We start from the raw sequence: 20,633 nt of genomic DNA on the forward strand, positions 1-20,633 counted from the left end.
ACAACTTGAACGCCCCACCTCAGACAAATGTAGTGGAAGACAGCAGGGTTGAGACCACTCACCTGACACGAGCCCCTGATGGCTCAGGAAGTCAACTTCCCAGTTGTCCACCCCTGGAATATGGACGGCCGATATGGTGGGAACATGGCTTTCCACCCAACGCAGAATCTTTGCCACCTCCAGCATGATCTGCTTGCTGCAAGTTCCGCCTTGGTTATTTATGTACGCCACAGCCGTGGCATTGTCCAACTGGATGCGGACCGGCTTCCCCACGAGGATGCACCGCTAGTGGATGAGGGCAAGAAGGATTGCCCTGATCTCCAAGAGGCTGATGCAGAGGAGAGCCTCCCGAGCATCCCAGCACTGTGAGGTGGAGGAAAACTCATCCCCAACCCAGGAGACTGGCATCGGTGGTTACGACTTGCCACCGAATGGGAAGTAAGGATCTTCCCGCATAGGACGGAGGTGGGAAGCGTCCACCAGGTTAGGGATTGCCTCACCTTGAGAGGCAGAATCACCGGTCAGGCCAGGGAGACCGTTGTTTTGTCCCAGGCAGACAGGAGGGCCAGCTGGAGAGGGCGGGAGTGAAACCAGGCATACAGCACAGCTTCCATGGAGGCAATCATCTTCCCCAGGATTCTCATGCAGAGGCAAAGGGGAATCGGGGATCGGGCGCTTTAGGGCTTTGAGCCCCTGCCGGAGGGACGAAGATTTCTCCTTTGGAAGGAAGACTCAAGCTTGGATGGTGTCGCATTCCATGCCCAGGAAAACGAGACGCTGAGTTTGGATCAGGCTCGACTTGTCTGTTGCTTATCCAGCCGAAACAGCGCAGCGTGTCCAGGGTGATCTGGAGGCTGTGATCGCAGTCTTGGCAAGATGGACTCTTGGCCAGGAGATCGAGATACGGGATTATAAAGAATCCCCTTTGAACGAAGGATGGCCATGACCTTTGTGAAGACGCTGGGGGCAGACCCCAGACCAAATGGGAGAGCCGTGAACTGGTAATGGCACACTGGAGGAACCTCTGATGTTGCACACAAACAGGAACGTGCAAATAAGCATCCTGAATGTCCACAGAGCAAAGATATTCCCCCAGCTCCATGGAAGCGATCACCGAGCGCAAGGACTCCATTCGAAAGTGGCGAACCCGAAGGTGGCGAGTCAACTGCTTGAGGTCCAAGATCGGGCGAAGGGAACCATCCATTTTTGGACTATGAACAGTTTGAGTAAAACCCGGAAGACAGTTGGTGCCAAGGAACAGGTACGATTACTCCTGAGCTTAGGAGGGAACAGACAGCCTGGAAAAGCCCTGGGGCATGAGGGCTGTTTTGGTAGACGAAAGGAAGAAACATCCATCTTGCAGCCTCACGTGACAATCTCCCTAACCCAGGCATCGTCGACCGCCACCAACCAAGTTTCCATGAAAAGAAGCCTGCCTCCCACCCTGGAAAGATTCCCAGGTGGGGGTGACCCATCATTTAGAGGAAAATCTGAGGCCAAGAGAACCAGAGGGCTTAGTGGGGCAGCTACTAGACCTCCAGCAAGGGGCAGGTTTGAAGGAAGGTCTCCTTTCCCATTGTGTTGAAAAACAGTCCTGCTGGGAGGATCCGCCTGAGGAGAAAGGTTGAAAGGGCCAAAAAGGCAAGGGGCCCTTTCTGTTGAGGGGACACTTGGCCTGGATTGAGGCAGAGAAGTAGTTTTGCCTCCAGTGGCATCTGAAATGATCTGGTCCAGCTTGGCTTCAAAGAGCCTGGAGCCCTGGAACAGTAGGGTAGGCCAGTGAGATTTTTTTTGGAAGCTGGATCTGCGTTCCATACCTTCAAACCAAAGGATGCGGTAAATAGCAATAATGTTGCCGTTTGCTCTTGCTGAGCAAGCAGCAGCATCCAGGGAGGCATTCAACAGGTATTTACCCGCATGGGCAATCTGGTCTGCCAAGTCTGCTAGCTCTTCTGTGGGAGCTGCCGCCACAATACCACGAAGTATCTTGGCTCAGGCAGATATTGCTTTCACCACCCATGAGGAGGCAGAATTTGGACAGAAAGAAGCACCCGACGCTTCAGAGGCCGATTTGGCTACAGTCTCAATCTGTCTGTCCATAGTGTCCTTAAGGCTAGTTTCACACTAGCGCTTTTGAGCGCAGCAACGGCCTGCGCATGGCGGCCGCTAAGCCCCGCCCCCTGCCGCACCTACGACGGTAGCTCCGCCTACCGGCGAATGACGCTGCATGCGTCCCCTCTCTTTATCACTGGGGGGGCGCAGGCCGTGCGCAGTATGTTTGGCGGCGCATGCGTCCTTTTGACTGTGCGCCGACCTGCGCCAAACGCAACCTGCTGCAGTTTGGTTGCGCTTGGCGCACCGTCAAAAAGGCGCATGCGCCGCCAAACGCATACTGCGCACGGCCTGCGCCCCCAGTGATAGAGATAGGGGACGCAGGACGCATGCAGCGTCATGCACCGGTAGGCGGAGCTACCGGCGGAGGCGCGGGGCTTAGCGGCGGCCGTCGCTGCGCTCAAAAGCGCTAGTGTGAAACTAGCCTAAGAGACGCCGCATCGGGACAGGACTGTGCAAGATGCTAATCGTGAAACCGGCAGGTCTGCCTTAGGAGATTCAGACCATTTGCTGACAAGGTCTGAACTAAAGGGGTAAAGGATGCCTAGATGTTTTCTTCCCGGGACGTTCCCAGTGTCTAGAGGTAGTGACAAACTCATGATTGGGAAAAAGTCTGGAAGTTTTACCCGTTTGAATGAAACAGATTGGTCCTAAGGAGTAGCATTTTCCTCCTTTATTTTGAGGGTTTGAACGATAGCCAAGATGAGGCTACCTACAATGTCCTGCGTTCTAGAGGTCTGATCTGCATCAGAGTCAGACTGACAGAGGCTACATCTGACCCGACATCCGCCTGAGGAGGAGGAGGAGGGGGGGGGGGGGGGGGGGAACAGGTAGAGAGGGGCACTCGGTGCTGTGGAATCTGAAGAGGTGCTAGATGGCAGCAGAGAAGTGGCATATGTTCCAGGACCTGTACCAGGGACTGATATTTTGGTGAGGTCTGAAACCAACTGAGACATGGCAACAGCCCTCTCCAGAGGGGGAGGAGTGCTCTCATTCCAGGCATTAGCGGTCTGAGGGGCAGACATGGTGGGAGGACTGCAGGAAGGACAGAAGGGACACGGCTGGCCTGAAGGCCACTTTCTCTTACAGCGGGCAACGTAGGGATATAGGGAGAGGCACCTGCAGGGTTGGGCATAGGTAGAGCCTATGTGAAGACTGCAGCAGGATGCTATGGAGGCGATACAGCTGAGCAGAGCTAACAAGTGGCCAGGGGTGGGGAATGCAGAGCCTACCAGACACCCAGCGATGCAGCAGCGCATGTAGCAGTGTCCCCCGCCAGATCTCAAAGGGCTTGCCTGGGACTGAGGAGAGAATTGATGCACTGTGCGGCAGGGGAGAGGAGCCCACTGATAGGGAGAATGCTGGAGGAGGCCTGGCCTAAACAGAGAACAGCCTGGAGAAAGAAGGCTGTAAAATGTAAGGAAAAAAAAAAAAAAAGTGAAATTTGAATGTGTCCCGAGTCGAAGGAGAAACAGGAGCTGCAGGGGTTACTGGTAAGTGCTTGGGGGTGGGGGTGGGGGGTGGGAGGGCCCACTACCTTGCTTCCCGATATCCAGCTCCTCTTTGTAGCTGAGGATCACATCAGGAGCCCTCGGGATGGAGAGGGTCCTGGGAGAGATCCTCCTTCCCACAGTCTCCAGATGGTGCAGGAGATGGTGTCAACCCCTTAACAAGGGGGAAGGCCACCACTGGTGACCACAGTCTTCCTCTCAGCCCTCTCTGAGGAGAGGGGTGAGGAGGGGAATAGGTAAGGACTGGCCACCGAGAGTCACCCTGAAACACCCCAAGGGGGGGGAACGGGACAGGGGACAGAGGACAGAGTCCTGCCAGAGGGTCCAAGAGTGGGCGATGCCACACTGCTCTCTCGATCGCTTAAATGTGGGAAAACAGGGTGAGAAATCTGCACCCCATTACCGACAAGCTGTATCTGAAAAACAAAGGTGAAATGATTAAACACAAAACCTGTAAAGGAAAAAAGACACTGCAGCTCTGGTGTTAGATCCATTTCCACCTCCTACAGACACTAAGCACAAACTGAGCTACTTGGTGCCTGTTGGTGGGTATATACTGATGGGGAGGAGCTAACTTTCTTATTTGCATAGTGTCAGCCTCCTAGCAACAGCAGCATACACCCATGGTAACACTGTGTCCCCCAATGAAGAGAGAAAGAAAAATACACTTATTGCCACACTTAACATTCAGTTATTGTCTCTGAGGCAGGAAGGCTAACGAACTGAAATACACTTAAGTTGAGGGGGGGGGTCCTTTTTTTTTTTTTGTTTAAATGCAGTGTATTAAAAAAAAAAAAAAAAACACTATACTTGAGCACTACATTACTTTCATTGTCTGTTTCTACAGCCTTTACTTATAGCAGTCTAGAATCAGACTAAATGATGTAACGACTCCATTTTTTAACAATTAAAACTGTAAATAAAGATCTGGGTTTAAAATGATCAGAACTTCGATCACCAAGGTGTCCCATGACTGCCCCAGTCAGGCACCCGTGTTATAGATGTCCAAAACTATTTTAGTCAATATATGTAACACAATAGGGCATATTTACAAAAACTAATTAAAAGTTAAAATCAACCAGCAAGAATCAAAGATAAAACTAGATTTAAGACTGTTCAGTGTACATTTACATCACAGCCATTAGTTGCACCACATTTTTGGTGTATTTTGTTGCACACCCCACCCATGCCCCCTTCTCTGGCAATCCTCCCTCCAATGTGGCCACACCTTCCAGTCAAACTGGGGGGGGGGGGTCTAACACTTGATCCAGGGAGCTAATCCTATGCACCATTGGTAGATTTGGTGCCAACTTTTGTCACCTCAAGTCCCAACAAGTCCAGAAAAACCACAAGAGTTCTAAGGAAGCCAAGGCACTAAAATAAAGCAACTTTTTCAATCCTTTATATTGTTATACTATTTTTAAGCCCTCGCCTCCTCCAATTCAAAAATATTTCCCGGATCCGCTCATTCCTCAACCACAAAAACACTAGTGCATGCTCTCATCTCCCACCTTGACTACTGCAACCTCCTACTCTGGCCTCCCCTCCAGTCCATCCTACACTCTGCTGCCCGACTAAACCACCTGTCTCTCCGCTATTCCCAGCCTCCCCCCCTATGCCAGGCCCTTCATTGGCTTCCTATTACCCAGAGGCTCCAATTCAAAACCCTAACTATGACATACAGTCATGGCCAAAAGTTGAGAATGTAAAAAAAAAATTAATATTTGTGTCAAAGTCTACTGCTTAATTTTTTCTAATGGCAATTTGCATATACTCCAGAATGTTATAAAGAGTGATCAGCTTAACAGCAATTACTTGCAAAGTCAATATTTGCCTAGAAAATTAACTTTATCCCCCAAAACACATTTCAACATCATTGCAGCCCTGCCTTAAAAGGACCAGCTAACATCGTTTCAGTGATTGCTCCATTAACACAGGTGTGGGTGTTAATCATGACAGATTGATCTCCAGCCCTGTCCTCATCAAGTAAGAATGACACCACTGGACACTTTAAAAAGGAGGCTGGTGCTTGGCATCATTGTTTCTCTTCTGTTAACCATGGATATCTCTAAAGAAACACGTGCAGTCATCATTGCACAAAAATGGCCTAACAGGGAAGAGTATCGCAGCTAGAAAGATTGCACCTCAGTCAACAATCTATCACATCATCAAGAACTTCAAGGAGACAGGTTCCCTTGTTGCCAAAAAGGCTCCAGGGTGCCTAAGAAAGACCAGCAAGCGCCAGGACCGTCTCTTAAAAGTGTTTCAGCTGTGGGATCGGGCTACCAGCAGTGCAGAGCTTGCTCAGGAATGGCAGCAGGCAGGTGTGAGTGCATCTGCACGCACTGTGAGGCGGAGACTCTTGGAGCAAGGCAAGGAGGGCAGCAAAGAAGCCACTTCTTGCAGAATATCAGTCTGTCCATGTTGTTTTTCCTGGAGAGAAGTACAGGGAGTGGACTGCTGAGGACTGGGGTAAAGTCATTTTCTCTGATGAATCCCCTTTTCGATTGTTTGGGACATCTGGAAAACTGCTTATTTGGAGAAGACCAGGTGAGCGCTACCACCAGTCTTGTCTCATGCCAACTGTCAAGCATCCTGAAACCATTCATGTGTGGGGTGGCTTCTCAGTCAAGGGAATGGGCTCTCAGTCTTGCCTAAAAACACAGCCATGAATAAAGAATGGTACCAGAATGTCCTCCAAGAGCAACTTCTCCCAACCGTTCAAGAGCAGTTTGGCGATCAACAATGCCTTTTTCAACATGGAGCACCTTGCCATAAAGCAATGGTGATAACTAAATGGCTCAGGGAACAAAACAGATTTTGGGACCATGGCCTGAAAACTCCCCAGATCTTAATCCCATTGAGAACTTGGTCAATCAAGAGACGGGTGGACAAAAAACCTTCAAATTCAGACAAAATAAAAGCATTGATTTTGCAAGAATGGACTGCTATCAGTCAGGATTTGATCCAGAAGTTGATTGAGAGCATGCCAGGGAGAATTGCTGAGGTCCTGAAGGGTCAACACTGCAAATATTGACTTGCTGCATTAACTCATTCTAACTGTCAATATAACCTTGTTACTCCTATGATTGTCAGATGTTTTTATCACATACAGAAATATAATTGCAAACACATAAAAACCAGAGGGCAGCAGATCATGTGAAAATATTTGTGTCATTCTCTAAACTTTTGGCCATGACTGTACAAAGCCATCCACAACCTGTCTCCTCCATACATCTGTGACATGGTCTCCAGGTACCTACCTGCACGCAACCTTTGATAAAGATCTCCTTCTCTACTCTCCCCTTAACTCTTCCTCCCACAACTGCATACAAGACTTCTCCCATGCTTCCCCCATACTCTGGAACTCTCTGCCGCAACAGACTCTCACCATCAACGGAAACCTTCAAGAAGAACCTGAAGACCCACCTGTTCTGACAAGCCTACAGCCTGCAATGATCCTCAGTCTACTGAACCATCGCATGACCTGCTCTACCCTCTCCTACTGTATCCTCCCCCATCCCTGTAGACTGAGCCATCGCAGGCAGGGTTCCCTCTCCTTATGTACTTGTGTCCCTTGTCTTACACATGTTTATTATACTTGTCTATATTTCCCCTTTTCACATGTAAAGTGCCATGGAATAAATGGCACTATAGAAATGCATAAGTAGACAAGGCAACATTTCAGCCTCATTTAGCCTTTCAAGCCAGAAAAAAAAAACAAAAAAAAAAAAAAAAAAAACACCATCGCATTTTTACATTCTGACTTGAAAAAGGCCCAATATGACCAAAACGTTGCCTTGCCTTTATGTTGCTATGGCATTTTAAAGGATGGAATAAAAGTTGTGTTTCTCACATAAGTTTCAAGGTACCAGAAATAGCTTAAGAGTCTAACACAAAAAAGTACAAGTCATGAAAATAATGTTTAGTGCAGATTTAGGTTGTGTCCACGTTAGCATTTTAAACCTGATACAAAACGCTTCTCCTTCCCAGAAAATGTGCATTTTTCCTGCACGTTTTTGCACAAAAACTGCATGTTTTTGATGCGTTTATTCCCCGCATGTCTTCTGGACTCATAGGAAACAGCTAAAAATGCGGAAATTAAAGAACATGCTGCGTTTTTAGCCGCTAAGCGTTTCCCATGCGGAAAAAAATGCATCAATTGGCACAAAAAGGTCAAAATGCATTAAAATGAATGGGATGCTTCTTTTAAGCGCTTCTGCAGCGTCTGATCCGGCTCAAGTGCTGCGGAAACGCTTACAAAAACAACGTGGGCACACAGCCCAAACCAGAATTCTGGTGCATTTTTCATAATTATGGAAGAATGTTTTCCAGTATGAACTGACACCCTCCATTTCCTATAGCCAAAGAGAAACCATAACTGTATAATTAGTCCTGTGGTAGATTAGGAGTTTACTGTTGGGAATTCTCCAATATATAACTGTGGGAACTGTGGTGAAAGGTGCTTGTAAAAAACAGAACGTAGTGGGTGACACCACAACAGACAAGTTACTGAAATGAGAGAGGGGGGAAAAAAAAAAAGTTAAGATCTTTATTCAGTTTCACTTGTGCAGCATGCTTTTCTGGCAGAAATAATCCAAACATCCTTGTTCAAAGTAGAATTATTCCATCAAGTACTAAAACTATACCTCTGAGGCAAGAATAAATCTCATTCTCCAATCTGGTATATATAATGTAAACACATGGGCAGAATTAGAACCCACAATTTTTATCCACATGTGCCAATCAGTGAATATGCTTTATAAAAAAAAAAATAAAATCAGACAATAAGCTTGGTCAATTGTATTTGTCATACAATGTCTACAGTACATACAGTTTGAGATGAGCCTAGCACTGCTTCTCAGAATCTGAAAAACAGAGGCCTGAACTAGACATCACAGACTGGGGATAGGCTACAACTATACTGATAGATGGAGAACACCTTGACAGATGCATTTCTGGGCTCTTATCCTTACTTTAAACTAGCTGGCCAAGTAGGGATACATTAAAATGTTTTGGGCACCTTGGCATCAAACTTAGTGTGACATTCCTTTGTGTTACACAAAATTGACTTATGGTGCTAAAAGAGGCCTCCGCTGTCCATTCAGAAGTGATTAAACACCTGAGGGTTCCAATGCAAGTGTGAAAGCTCAGGTCTAGGTTTCTCTCCACCAAGCCCAAACACTGCTCCTACATTAGATAGAAAATAAGGTATGTAAAATGCAGAAAAGTTAAGGGCAGTCAATAGAAAAAGCATCGTTTTGTCTTAGTCTCCCATCTCTAATAGCGTGTTCTTCCAACAGTCAGAGGATGTGGCCTAGGCCTTCTTGCTCTGCCCATCTTGAAGGACGATTGCCTAGTTTGAAGAAGCTGTAATTGGATTTTCCAGTTCCAAGCTGGAGTGAAGGTTGCTGTAACATGACTTGCATACACGGCTGGGCTCAAACAGTTGCTGACTTGGAACAGGGACCTTCTGGTTACAACAGCTTGAACAAAAAACGTTTCCACAATTCCTTTAAGAGAAAAGAAACCGCATTCAAAATGGATTTAACAGTGTAAGGCCACTTTCACCTGGCAGTTGTGTAATCAATACTAGTAAGCCAAAAAACACAAAATGAACAGCAAAGGTTTGCCATTTTTCTTTCATTGCAGTCCAGCTCAGGATCTTTGTTTATTCAAAGTGTGTAAGTGGCTAGATATTTGTATGCAGACAAATTCACACTTAAAAACAGATCTAGACATACCTGGGCCACTAAAATACACCTCAAACTAAAGAAAAAAAAATTAAAAAAAAAAAAAAAAAAAAAAAAAAAAAAAAAAAGAGGAGCCACTGCTACAGAATCACATTACATCCTATAATATACACAGTCAAAATTGTTGGGACCACTCATGTAGTGACAAAATACCAAGAAGACCATGGAAATAACTTGAATCGGACAAGTGTACTAAATCAAAAAAAGTCTATGAAAATGAACAAAAGTCAGACATTGCTCTTCAGCCATGCTTCTGCAGAATTTAAATAAAACTCATGAAATAGGCCTGGACAGAAATGGTACCCCTGAAAATAATGTGACAAAAGGGACATAAATCACGGTATCCACTAATTAGCATCACAGGTGTCTACAATCTTGGAATCAGTGAGTGGGCCTGTATAGAGGGCTACAGATACACACCATGTCACCAAACAGCCCAGCGAGTATCACATTCAACATGGACCAGAGGAAGCGAAGAAAAGAGTTGTCTCAGAAGATTAGAAAGAAAAGTATAGACAAACATGTTAAAGGTAAAAGTGATAAGACCATCTCCAAGCAGCTTGATGTTCCTGTGACTACAGTTGCACACATTATTCAGAAATTTAATCTCCATGGGACTGTAGCCAACCTCCCTGGATGTGGCTGCAGGAGGAAAATTGATGACAAATCAAAGAGACATAATATGAATGGTAACAAAAGATCCCAGAAAAACTTCAAAACAGATTAAGGCTATGTGCCCACGTTGTGTGTTAAAACGCACACTGAAAACCGGACTCCTTCCCAGAAATCGCGTGGTTTTTACCGCGATTTTCTCAATCACTTTCCAAGCATCGCTTGGAAAGTGTTTGATGAGTGTGACCAACCTGTCAATCATAGTGTTTGACAAGTGTGAGCAGCTTTTTACTATTGAGGCCGCCTATGCGGCATCAACAGTAAAAGATAAAATGTTAAAATAAATCGGGGTACATTTACCTTCCGAAGTCCCGCGCTGCCATCCTGGGCCTCAGCGTTCCCAGTAATGCCTTGCGAGACATGTGATGACGCACACTGAAAACCGGACTCCTTCCCAGAAATCGCGTGGTTTTTTCCGCACGATTTCACCGCGATTTTCTCAATCACTTTCCAAGCATCCCGGGCCATCAGCGTTACCAGTAATGCCTTGCGAGACATGTGATGACGTTGGTCTCGCGTTACTATAGCGATCTCATGAGACCGCTAGAGTCACGCGAGACTATGTCATCACAGGACCTTGCCACAAGGCATTACTGGGAACGCTTAGGCCGGGAATGCGGCGCGGGACGTCGGAAGGTAAATATAACCCAATTTTTTATTTTTACAGGGGTATGGTACCCAGGGCCTGGAAGACAGTCTCCTCCTCCACACCGTGGGTACCAACCGCACATGAGACGCTTAACTTCCCGCATGGTGGGCATAGCCACATGCGGGAAGTAAGCGATTCTCATGCATTCCTATGGGTGCGGAATCGCGGCAATTCTTTGCCATTCCGCACAAAAGAATGATCATGCTGCGATTTTTTCCGCGATGCGTTTCCGCCGTGCAAAAAAGCGCAGCATTAGCACAGCATGTGCGGAATGCATGGGGGTGTTCTGTACACGATTTTTAAACGTTTTCGTGCCAAAAACGCTTAAAAAAAAAAAAAAAAATTGCATCGTGGGCACACAGCCTAGAGGTGAACTTCAAGCTCAAGGAACATCAGTGTCAGATCGCATCATCCATCTTTGTATGAGCCAAAGTGGACTTCATGGGAGACAACCAAGGAGGACACCATTGTTTGGGGGGGGAACTACATATTGACAAGCCACAAAACTTCTGGGGGGAATGTCCCATGGATAGATGAGAAAAATGGAACTATTTGGCAAGGCACATCAGCTCTATGTTCACAGATGGAAAAATGAAGCATATCAATAAACACTGACCCTACTGTGAAACATTGAGGAGGCTGTTATGTTCTGGGTCTGCTTTGCTGCATCTGGGACAAGGCATCTAGAATTTGTAATCCCTTGATGGTATTGAGATCATTGTACCCTGCACAGAGAGAAATGTGCTGCCCAGTGTCAGAAAGCTTTGTCTCAAGTCGCAGGTCATGGGTCTTGCAACAGGATAATGACCCAAAAAACACAGCTTAAAAAACCAAACACCACCCAAGAATGGCTAAGAGGAAAACATTGGACTACTCTGAAGTGGCCTTCTATGAGCCCTGACCTAAATCCTATTGAGCATCTTTGTAAAGAGCTGAAACATGCAGTTTGGAAAAGACAACCTTCAAACATGAGAAAATTGGAGCGGTTTGCTTTTGAAGAGTGTGCCAAAATACCTGTTGAGAGGTGCAGAAGTCTCATTGAGAGTTACAGGAATCATTTGATTGCAGCGATTGCCTCAAAAGGTTGTGTAACAAACTATTAAGTTAAGGGTACCATCATTTCTGTCTAGGCCAATTAACTTTGTTTTTTTAATTGTGGAAGCATGGTTGATAAACAATGTCTGACTTTCATTTGTTCATTTTCATAGATTACCTTTGTCAGATAGAAGTTATTTCCGTCACTATTGTGGGTTTTTCTATCATTAAATGAGGAGTACCAACAAGTTTGACCACGTGTACATTTTGAAGGGACAGAGAAACTAAAATGTGTGTCTCTACTATGGATTGCAAACATTGAAATTTATATTTGAATTACAGACGTGAAATAATTAACAGCTCTAGTATGTTACATGCTCCAATTTGATTTTACCAATTATGACCATTTGCTTGGATTTTTATTTTTCAACAATAGATTTCAAATGCAAGTGACAAAATCTTGTGTTACCGAGTAGTGGCCCAGACATGTTCATGTCAAAGTTAGCATTGCCAAACACATCCATGCATCTGTGAAACATTGGACATGCCAACATAAGTGATGCTTCCCATCAATACTGGACCTTTTAAAGAGGACCTTTGACCAGTTTACAAGTTAGCTCTGCAGTCACCAATCCATGATGTGACCAGTTTGAGTAAAATGTAGTTTAGATTTAACATCTCCAATGTAGAGATCTTAGATTGTAATGTTTAGGTCATAATTTATGTTTCAGCTCAACAGGGCTTTAAAGATTTGTCTCTGGGGCGTGTACTACTCCTGTATGAAGCTGACCAATCAAAGACAGGCAGCAACACGAGGGTAAAGAAATGCCAGCACAATAGCTCAAAGCAGCTCTCCAAGTGTGTTAGTCATTTAAGGATTGCTCTGCAGAGAGATCAGGGAAGAGAGCACAATCTGTGTGCAATTACAGAGTGACTGGAGTAAAGCAGAGCAGAGTGGGATTACAAACTTCAGCCATCATCTCAAGCAGCCAGTATGGTGGAGGGAGGTACAGCAGAGCCAAGAGCACCAAGGAGAGCTGGTAAGTGATTGTAATGAGAAAGTTCGGTGAGAAAAGCAGACTGTCAGTCAACACATGTCTTAGATAGTTACAGCAGACTTTTTTTCCCCCTCATCTCACTGCAGAGGTGGCCATTAATACAACATCCTTGGAGTAGATCAGAGATGATTGTTACACACAATGATACGGTTTGTGTCCTGAAGGTGGGTTACACTTTGAAAAAAAAAACCCACACACTTTATTCTCTAGCATTTGATGTTTCTTCCTCACCTGGAAGCACAGAGAGACCAGAAACCTCCCATTTATTACATATTTCTCTGGTGTAATCACCAATGGGTCTGCAGCAGCCATACAACCTCGGATCAGGTCAACATATAAGGATACCATTTTTAGTACGTACCATCAGATAAGACGCTATTTTGCACAATTTTTATTCTCCTCAGCCATTTATATCTATTATACACACCACTTCACATATCACAGCCAGTGAATGGGTGGGGAGGGCCCAGTACAGCAGAGCAGAACACTCAATGCTGTAAGCTGTTGTATTGCCCCTCCACCCAGAATGGCTGCTGTGAGATTAGCACTGCTACAAGATTGTGAAGCATTGACATGGTAGAAGTGTTTGTAATCACACAGCTCCACAGACAAACGCAATTACAAGTTGTGAGACAAGTAATGTCTGCTTTCCTCACTGATCTTACTGCTAAACTCCTCAAAGAAACCTGCTCCAATCCATCGTGGGGGCGTGTTCTTCTCCCATGTGTATTGCTACCAGTTTAGGATTGGTTGGCCTCATACAGGGAAATCATGTCCTTGGCGACAAATTTCTGTAATATCCAGTTAGCATGTAACTTTTTAGGTGTTAATGTGATAAAAGCTTACATGCTAAGGGAGAATATATATATTATATATTTCAGCTATGCAGCCATGTTAAAGACTAGCGAGTCACATGGGGAAGTTTGTGCTGGAGCATTGATAGATCAGTAGGGGGACTGGCAAGGATTTTTCGCTAAGAGCTTTTGGATCTATGAAAAGTCAAGCAGTGAGAAGGGGGGGGGGGGAATAAAAAAAAACCCAGACCTTTGTCTGGTTGTGTGCTTTTAATCTTTTAGCTGTCTGTGGGCCGATTATGCAGCATTTTAACAGATGTGTTTGTTATGAGGAATTGTGGCCATTACTGCTGACTGGTGTAGGAACATTGATTATACTAAATATTCAACCTTGAGTAAACCTGCACCATGAGAAAAACATGCAAAGCAGGAGGCAGAGCACGTGTGCTGAAGTACTATACACAAGAACCCTTACAACAAATCCCTAGCATAGCAATGCTTTATAGGGTAGCAGCCAGCATGCATTTGTTAGATAACTACAGATCTAAAGTGTCAGGAAAGTTTTTTTACCAAGTCAAAAGGGACAAGGAGAAATCTCCATCTAAACTATTGTTTAACTTCCATTTTATAGCTGTGTACAGCCATGGGCAGCAGCCACAGCCATGCAGCTACACACTTACAAATTTTTGTACATGTTTACAAGTGGGAATTTTAATAAGGCAATTCATTATTTCTCTCCAGTGTTTCAGATTAAGAAATAAAGTGGCAAAACCAGGACAGATCTAGCGTCTTCCCACATCTCATTCTTTCAGTTGGGAACCCTCTAAAATTAGTCACCTGCTGAAGAAACAGGAGCGCCTCTTGGATAGTGTACCAGATGGAATAAATCATTTGCACTATTAAAGGAGTTGTCCATTTAAGCGGATATTACTTTGTTAAACTAATACATATTACAGGTTCTCCTCCGTAAAGTGCATACACTTAGGGACGCCATTCACAGAACTACAGTTCTCAGAATGGCAGTTAATGGAGGCACACGTGACCAGACCTGCCGATCAGCCATGTCTTGATTGGAGGAGTCTTTCCCATGGCACAGTTTCAGATGAAGGAGGAGCAAGTGTTCAGACCAGTTCATGGGCCTCCTCCAGTAATTGTGATTAAAGTATATCCTTTTATAGAGAGGGCAAAAATGGAGATTTTCCAAATGTTTGATAAAATCCCCATCTTGATAAACATGCTAACATTGAGCTTGTGCTTTTTGCAAATTATCACACCTTTAAAAATGCATGCAGTTCTTAACTGCAAGTTGTTTTTTTCCTTGAGAAAAAGTACACAAGTCTAATGTAAGATTTTATGGAAGCGGTTGCCCTGCATTTTCCCCACTGCACACAGAATGGCCTCTGCTTTTCGGAGGACATATTATACACACATGCGAGAGGTGTAGGGCTGAATGGGGCAGATGCTGTTAGTTCTGGCGATTACAAAAGAACAAAGCTGTCTAACCAACCTCAACAAAAGCTCACCACGTTTCAGCCCCAGCTTCAGCATTCCTGCAAGAAAACATGGCTGAGATGGAGGAAGGTTTCATTGGCGTTGTTGCCCATTTGGGTGCTGGTGAATAGTAACTGAGCGACATTTAAAATATGGATGACAGTGGGTAAGATTAGAGTCTTCTGAACGCTTGGTAGAACTTACCTACAATGGTGTTTCCGGCTCGCCAACCAAAACTTGCCTTCACAGTTATAACAGTTAGCTGCTAAATGGTCTGGAAGCCACCTTGTCACCTGCAATAACCAGCAAGAAAGACTGGACAATCGCTTACAATTTGCAGTTTTCTTTAAAACATGTACACTACAATTTTGCATTACAACAGATCTTGACTATTAGTGGGGTTTTCACCTGGACAAAACTTAACTTAAAATGTTAACTTTAAAGTTTAGATCATTAATTAAGAATTTCCACAATTGGATGTGTTTAACCCTTTAACCCCCTCCACCACAATGGTTTTGCTTCGTTGTAGTCAATAATTCCACTGGGCGATACATGCAAGTCCTGTATTTCAGGGCTTCACATGTCCAAGTAGTATCATTTCTCCTTGCAGAGAATGACATGCCAAGCATGCTGAGATGAGGAGACTTTATACTGCAATGCTCCTCTGGGAAATATGCAAATTGTCTCTTCAGAGAAGAGGACTAGAAACTCTAGTGCCACCTATTGGAAGTAAAAGTCAATGTCGACCCTTTAGAGCCTTGTCACATGACTTGGAATAAGAGCCAAGCCAGAATATCAGTTTGCACATGGAAACCCAGACTGTCATGAATATGTGACAAACCATGTGCACCAGGCCTTATGAGTTAGGGCAAATTCAGTGAAACTTTATGTATGGACCAAAATGCCCGGACTGGCTGCGGGCCTCTGGACTGCAACTTAACGGCCTCATTAGGCATGTATGAAGCCGAATTCACCCTTGTAACAAGATGTCTATATCTCTCTCCAAGTTCACTGAAAGAACATTTCTACTTTAAACCCTTCACCCCCAGCCTGTTTGCAACTTTGTGACCAGGCCAAATTTTACAATTCTGATTAGTGTCACTCTGAAAAGTTCCAGAGTTATAACCACAATCCCACTGATTGAGACGTTGCAACATGTTCTACTTCATGATGGTAGAAAAACTTCCATACGACTTGCGTTGGAAATTTTGCAATTTTCAATTCCCCCCCCCCCAACTTTAACTGTTTTGTGACAACTCAAACAATTCCCATGTCTACTTTACATCAGCACAATTTGAAACTTTATATATTAGCAACTTAAGGATGAAAAAAAAACAAAAAAAAAAAAAACTAAATTTCCAAAACCAATTTTTTTTGGGATCACACCACATTTGAAGTGACTTTGAAGAGCCTATGTGACAGAAAATACCCCAAAGGGACAGTTCTTGAATGTGGTTTTGAGTGCAGTTTTTAGAAGTTTAACTTCAGGCACTTCATGGTCATTTTTGGCATGTGGAATTTAAAAAAAACAAAAAAAACAAAAACAAAAAAAAACAAACACTTACTAAAATTTCAATTTAAAGCCAATATTTATTTTTGCGAGGGCAACTTTTTTTAAACTCACAAAATTTGTTGTGCAATTTCTCCTGAGCATGCAGATACCCAATATGTGGGGGAAAATTACTGTTTGGGCACACAGCAGGGCTCGGAAGGGTAGGAGCACCAGTTGACTTTTTGAATGCAAAATTTGCTTGGAATAATTAGCAGATGCCATGTCACATTTGGAGTGCCTAAATAGTGGAAACCCCCCCCACAAATGACCCCATTTTGGAAGCTAAACACCCCCCTCTAGATGTGTAGTGCTCACTTTAACCCCGAAGTTTATAACAAGGCCATGGAGAAAAAAAAAATCCCACAAAAAAAACTAGAGCTAAAATCCTTTTCACAAGAGTAAGGCTGTGTGCCCACGATGCGATTTTTAAGTGTTTTTACCACAATTTTCGGCACGAAAACGTTTAAAAATCTTGTACAGAACTCACCCCATGCATTCCCCGCACATGCTGTGCTAATGCTGAGTTTTCTGTGGTGGAATCGCATCACGGGGGGGGGGGTAATAATCGGGGTACATTTACCTTCCGACGTCCCGCGGTGCCTTCCCGGGCCACAGTGTTCCCAGTAATGCCTTGCGGCAAGGTCCTGTGATGACGTAGTCTCGCGTGGCTCTAGCGGTCTCGTGAGATCGCTATAGCAACGAGGGACCAACGTCACAGGTCTTGCAAGGCATTGCTGGGAACGGGAGCGTCGCGGGACGTCGGCAGGTAAATATACCCCGATTTTTTACATTTTTACTATTGATGCTGCATAGGCGGCCTCAATAGTAAAAACCTGGTCACACTTGTCAAACTATGTTTGACGAGTGTGACCAGCCTGTCAATCACATTCCAAGCGATGCTTCAAATCGCTTGGAAAGTGCTTGAATATCGCAGTAAAATCACGTGGAAAAAAAAATGCAAGATCTCTGGGAAGGAGTCCGGTTTTCAGTGTCCGGATTTAAATGCAACGTGGGCACAGCCTTAATGGGAAAAACTGCAAAACAAAATTGGGCTCCATTTTCTCCTGAGTTACATTATGTGTATATATAATCGTAAAATATTATACATCTAAAACTTGAGGTTTAGTGCAAGCTCAGAAGGGAAGAACCACCATATATTGGGGTTGAGATTTTGCTGAAATGGTTTGAGGGTGTTGGGTCACACTGGTAGAGCCCCTGAGGTGTCAGAAGCCCCATAAGACATTTTACAAACTACACTCCCCAATGAATTCATCTAGGGGTGCAGTGATCATATTGACACCACTGGTGGGTCACAGAATTTTATACCATTGGTCAGTGAAGAAAAAAAAAAAAAAATTCACCTTTGAAATTTTGCTTTAGCCCCATATTTTACATTTTTACACTGGGAGATGGGTTAAATGGCACCAAAATAAGTCACAATTTCTGCTGAATGTAGAAGTTGCCCATATGTGGCTGTACAGTACTGCTTAGCAATACAGCGAAACTAGGGGGAGAGCACCATTTGCCTCCTGGAGCGCAGATTTTCCTAGAACACTTTGCAGGTTCCATATCCAGAGCCCCAAGTGCTAGAAAAGCAGAAATCCCCCTCAATTGACCCCATTTTGGAAATTATACCCCTTTGTCAGTATACCTATATTCCCAATTTTGACTCCATGAGCATTCTCCAGAAACAAGCAGCATTGGATGTCTAGTGAAAATTGCCAACTGCTGTTGTAGTCACCAGTTCATTGTGCCCAGCTCATGCTTCTGGAGACATGCACCTGTAAATTTGGCATTTCTGTAGCAATGAGAGCCCACCTAACACGTAAACACCAAATGTGGTTTTGGCACACTGTGGGGGCATTTGGAAGTGCAGAAGTTGCAGAGTACCAGTTTACTGGTAGAACAAAGGCTTTGGAAAAGTTAAAGTGGAAACCCCTATATTTCCATTGACAGATGACAGACTTGAGTGGGGGCTTTGTTTGTGGCTTGAGTTGAAGCCTTTATTGGGAACATTAAAATTTTTGGAATCACATTTATCCTGTGCTCTACACTGAGCACTTTGGGGTTTCCATCTAAATCCAAGTGACTTGATCCCTAGGTGGGATTCATCTGAATCACATCACTAATGAGGCAGCAGAGTTACTCTGGCTTTTTAGACTGGACCAGAGTGAGTCCAGTTACTGCCAGATCATAGGTCAGATGGTGTCCACAGTATCTTGCCAGGCTTTACAAACTGTCAGCACTGCACTGACAAACCTGCTACACCATGCTTTGAGCATGATCTAGCAAGTTTTCTAGCTCTGGTGACCAAAATGTCATCATAACATTCGGTCATCATGGCAACGATTGGCCCATCTCAGTGACATTACGGGGTGCTCCGATTGGAGATTAGAGGGGGCTTCCTCCCTTTCAATGCCTGCCAAAGACTGCAATTGATCAAGCGCTGCATTTAGGGGGTTTACGTGTCATGCTCACTGTGTAGTGACTGGTGACGATTACAACCTCCTGCACTGCCCTGATAACTGGAAGTGAGCAGCTACTGGGAGAATAGTTTGTTTTCTCCATGTAGCCACTGCTCCAGCAAGGCAAGATTTTAATACAAGTCTCGCAGCATGTTTGGACACCACAGCCTCCCTTTAACCTAGCTCCTGAATACTTCTAATGAAGTAGTGCATTTATTTAGAGCTGTATGGTGGCTCCGAGATCTACAAAATTTAATTTGTTCTTCAAAAAAAAAACAAACAAAAAAAAAAAAAAAAACACTATCCTGTGCTTTGCCTGCTTATGTAGACTAGGACTACATGTAAAAAAGCGCCTAGTGTCCATAGGGTCACATTTGCCAAGGATGGCAGTATAGATTACAACTGTCTCTGGTGCCATTTTTTTCAGTAGACTGCAAAATAAGAATTGATGGTTCCTTTAAGTTTTCAATGGCATGCAGCTCAACTCTGTGAAAGTGAATGTTAATCCCTTCTGCATGTCCATTGTCATGTGGAAAGTGGTGCTCCTCTCCATAGACAGACTTTCCAGCAACACAATAGATTACATTACTGTCCCTGGACCAATATCCTAACAGTTGCCAAGATTTGCCAGTTGCTAATTCTCTAGTAGCAATATAGCTGGGAGCTGTAGTTTAAGACTCTGCTGCACCCATGTCAGACAGTAGTACATTGAATATAATTAGTGTGGGGGGCAACGCAGGCGATGTCAGCATTTACCACTGGCGATGCGGTACCTCAGTGTCCCGTTTGTCCACCTGCTCCCAGCTAGCTTCAGAGAAGAGCTCTGTACTGCAGCCTGACAGACAGCTAGGATCTCTGTTGCTTTCAGAGTCAGGAATTGAGGTCTGTAAAGAGTAACAGTTATATTGTATATAAATGTTAACTGTCAATTGCAATGCAAAAAGAGACTAAGAATTCAGTTATTTACTTGTATGGTGAAGTTAATTCACGTTTTTAGTAGAAAAAAACACAAAAAAAAAAAAAACACCAGGGGGTCTCCAACACAGCCTAGCGTGTCCATGAGGCCACTTCATGCAGCCACTGTAGACCCCTTGGCAATCCCTGCCTGGTCCAGTGGGTCACCAACAGCAGCATTCTATTTCAACTGAACTGCTGCCCCCGGACTGGAAGGTTGCAGCCTGCCAGCTCCCAGTATTCAGTTGTACTCGCATTTTTCAGACACTAGTACAATTGAAGCTCTGGCTGCCGGGTCAGAGCGATGTCAGGAGCATGATCAGGTCATGTGATCATGCTGCTGAGGTCACTCACTGGCACCCAAAGGTGCATATTGGTGGCAAGTGCTCCACTAAAGACACCAAAGATTTGGGGGGGGGCATTTACTGTGATGGGGGTATTTATAGTGTTGTTACCGGCCATTTATTAAGGGGCTTAGTGTAGGGCAGACTTTTGGAAGCATGATGACACTTCTTTAAAGGAAGTCATATGCTGCAGAAGACCAGAAAAGATGGAAGTCTGCAGAGGGGACTGTGGATAAGAAAAAC

At 44.6% G+C, this 20,633-nt stretch overlaps 1 protein-coding gene across 4 annotated transcripts in view; it reads right to left on the reverse strand.

Annotated features, from left to right (window-relative positions):
* Positions 1-8,161: 8,161 nt before the first annotated feature.
* Positions 8,162-20,633, reverse strand: part of MTMR3 (myotubularin related protein 3) — a 70,053-nt gene continuing 57,581 nt past the window's right edge. For 2 of the 4 annotated variants that reach the window (XM_073554064.1, XM_073554063.1), the window contains exons 18-20: positions 19,866-19,976; positions 15,280-15,368; positions 8,162-9,136 (exon numbers count right to left, since the gene is read on the reverse strand). In XM_073554064.1, coding sequence (XP_073410165.1) covers positions 8,980-9,136; positions 15,280-15,368; positions 19,866-19,976 — 357 coding nt within the window. In that variant the 3' untranslated portion in view covers positions 8,162-8,979. Of the gene's footprint in view, positions 9,137-15,279; positions 15,369-19,848; positions 19,977-20,633 lie in introns of all 4 variants that reach the window. The other 2 variants (XR_012222053.1, XM_073554065.1) reach the window with 2 other exon arrangements.

The sequence above is a fragment of the Dendrobates tinctorius genome, unplaced genomic scaffold, assembly GCF_039654945.1.
Source record: "Dendrobates tinctorius isolate UK_male_01 unplaced genomic scaffold, ASM3965494v1 ptg000206l, whole genome shotgun sequence".
Classification (NCBI taxonomy): Eukaryota; Metazoa; Chordata; class Amphibia; order Anura; family Dendrobatidae; genus Dendrobates; species Dendrobates tinctorius.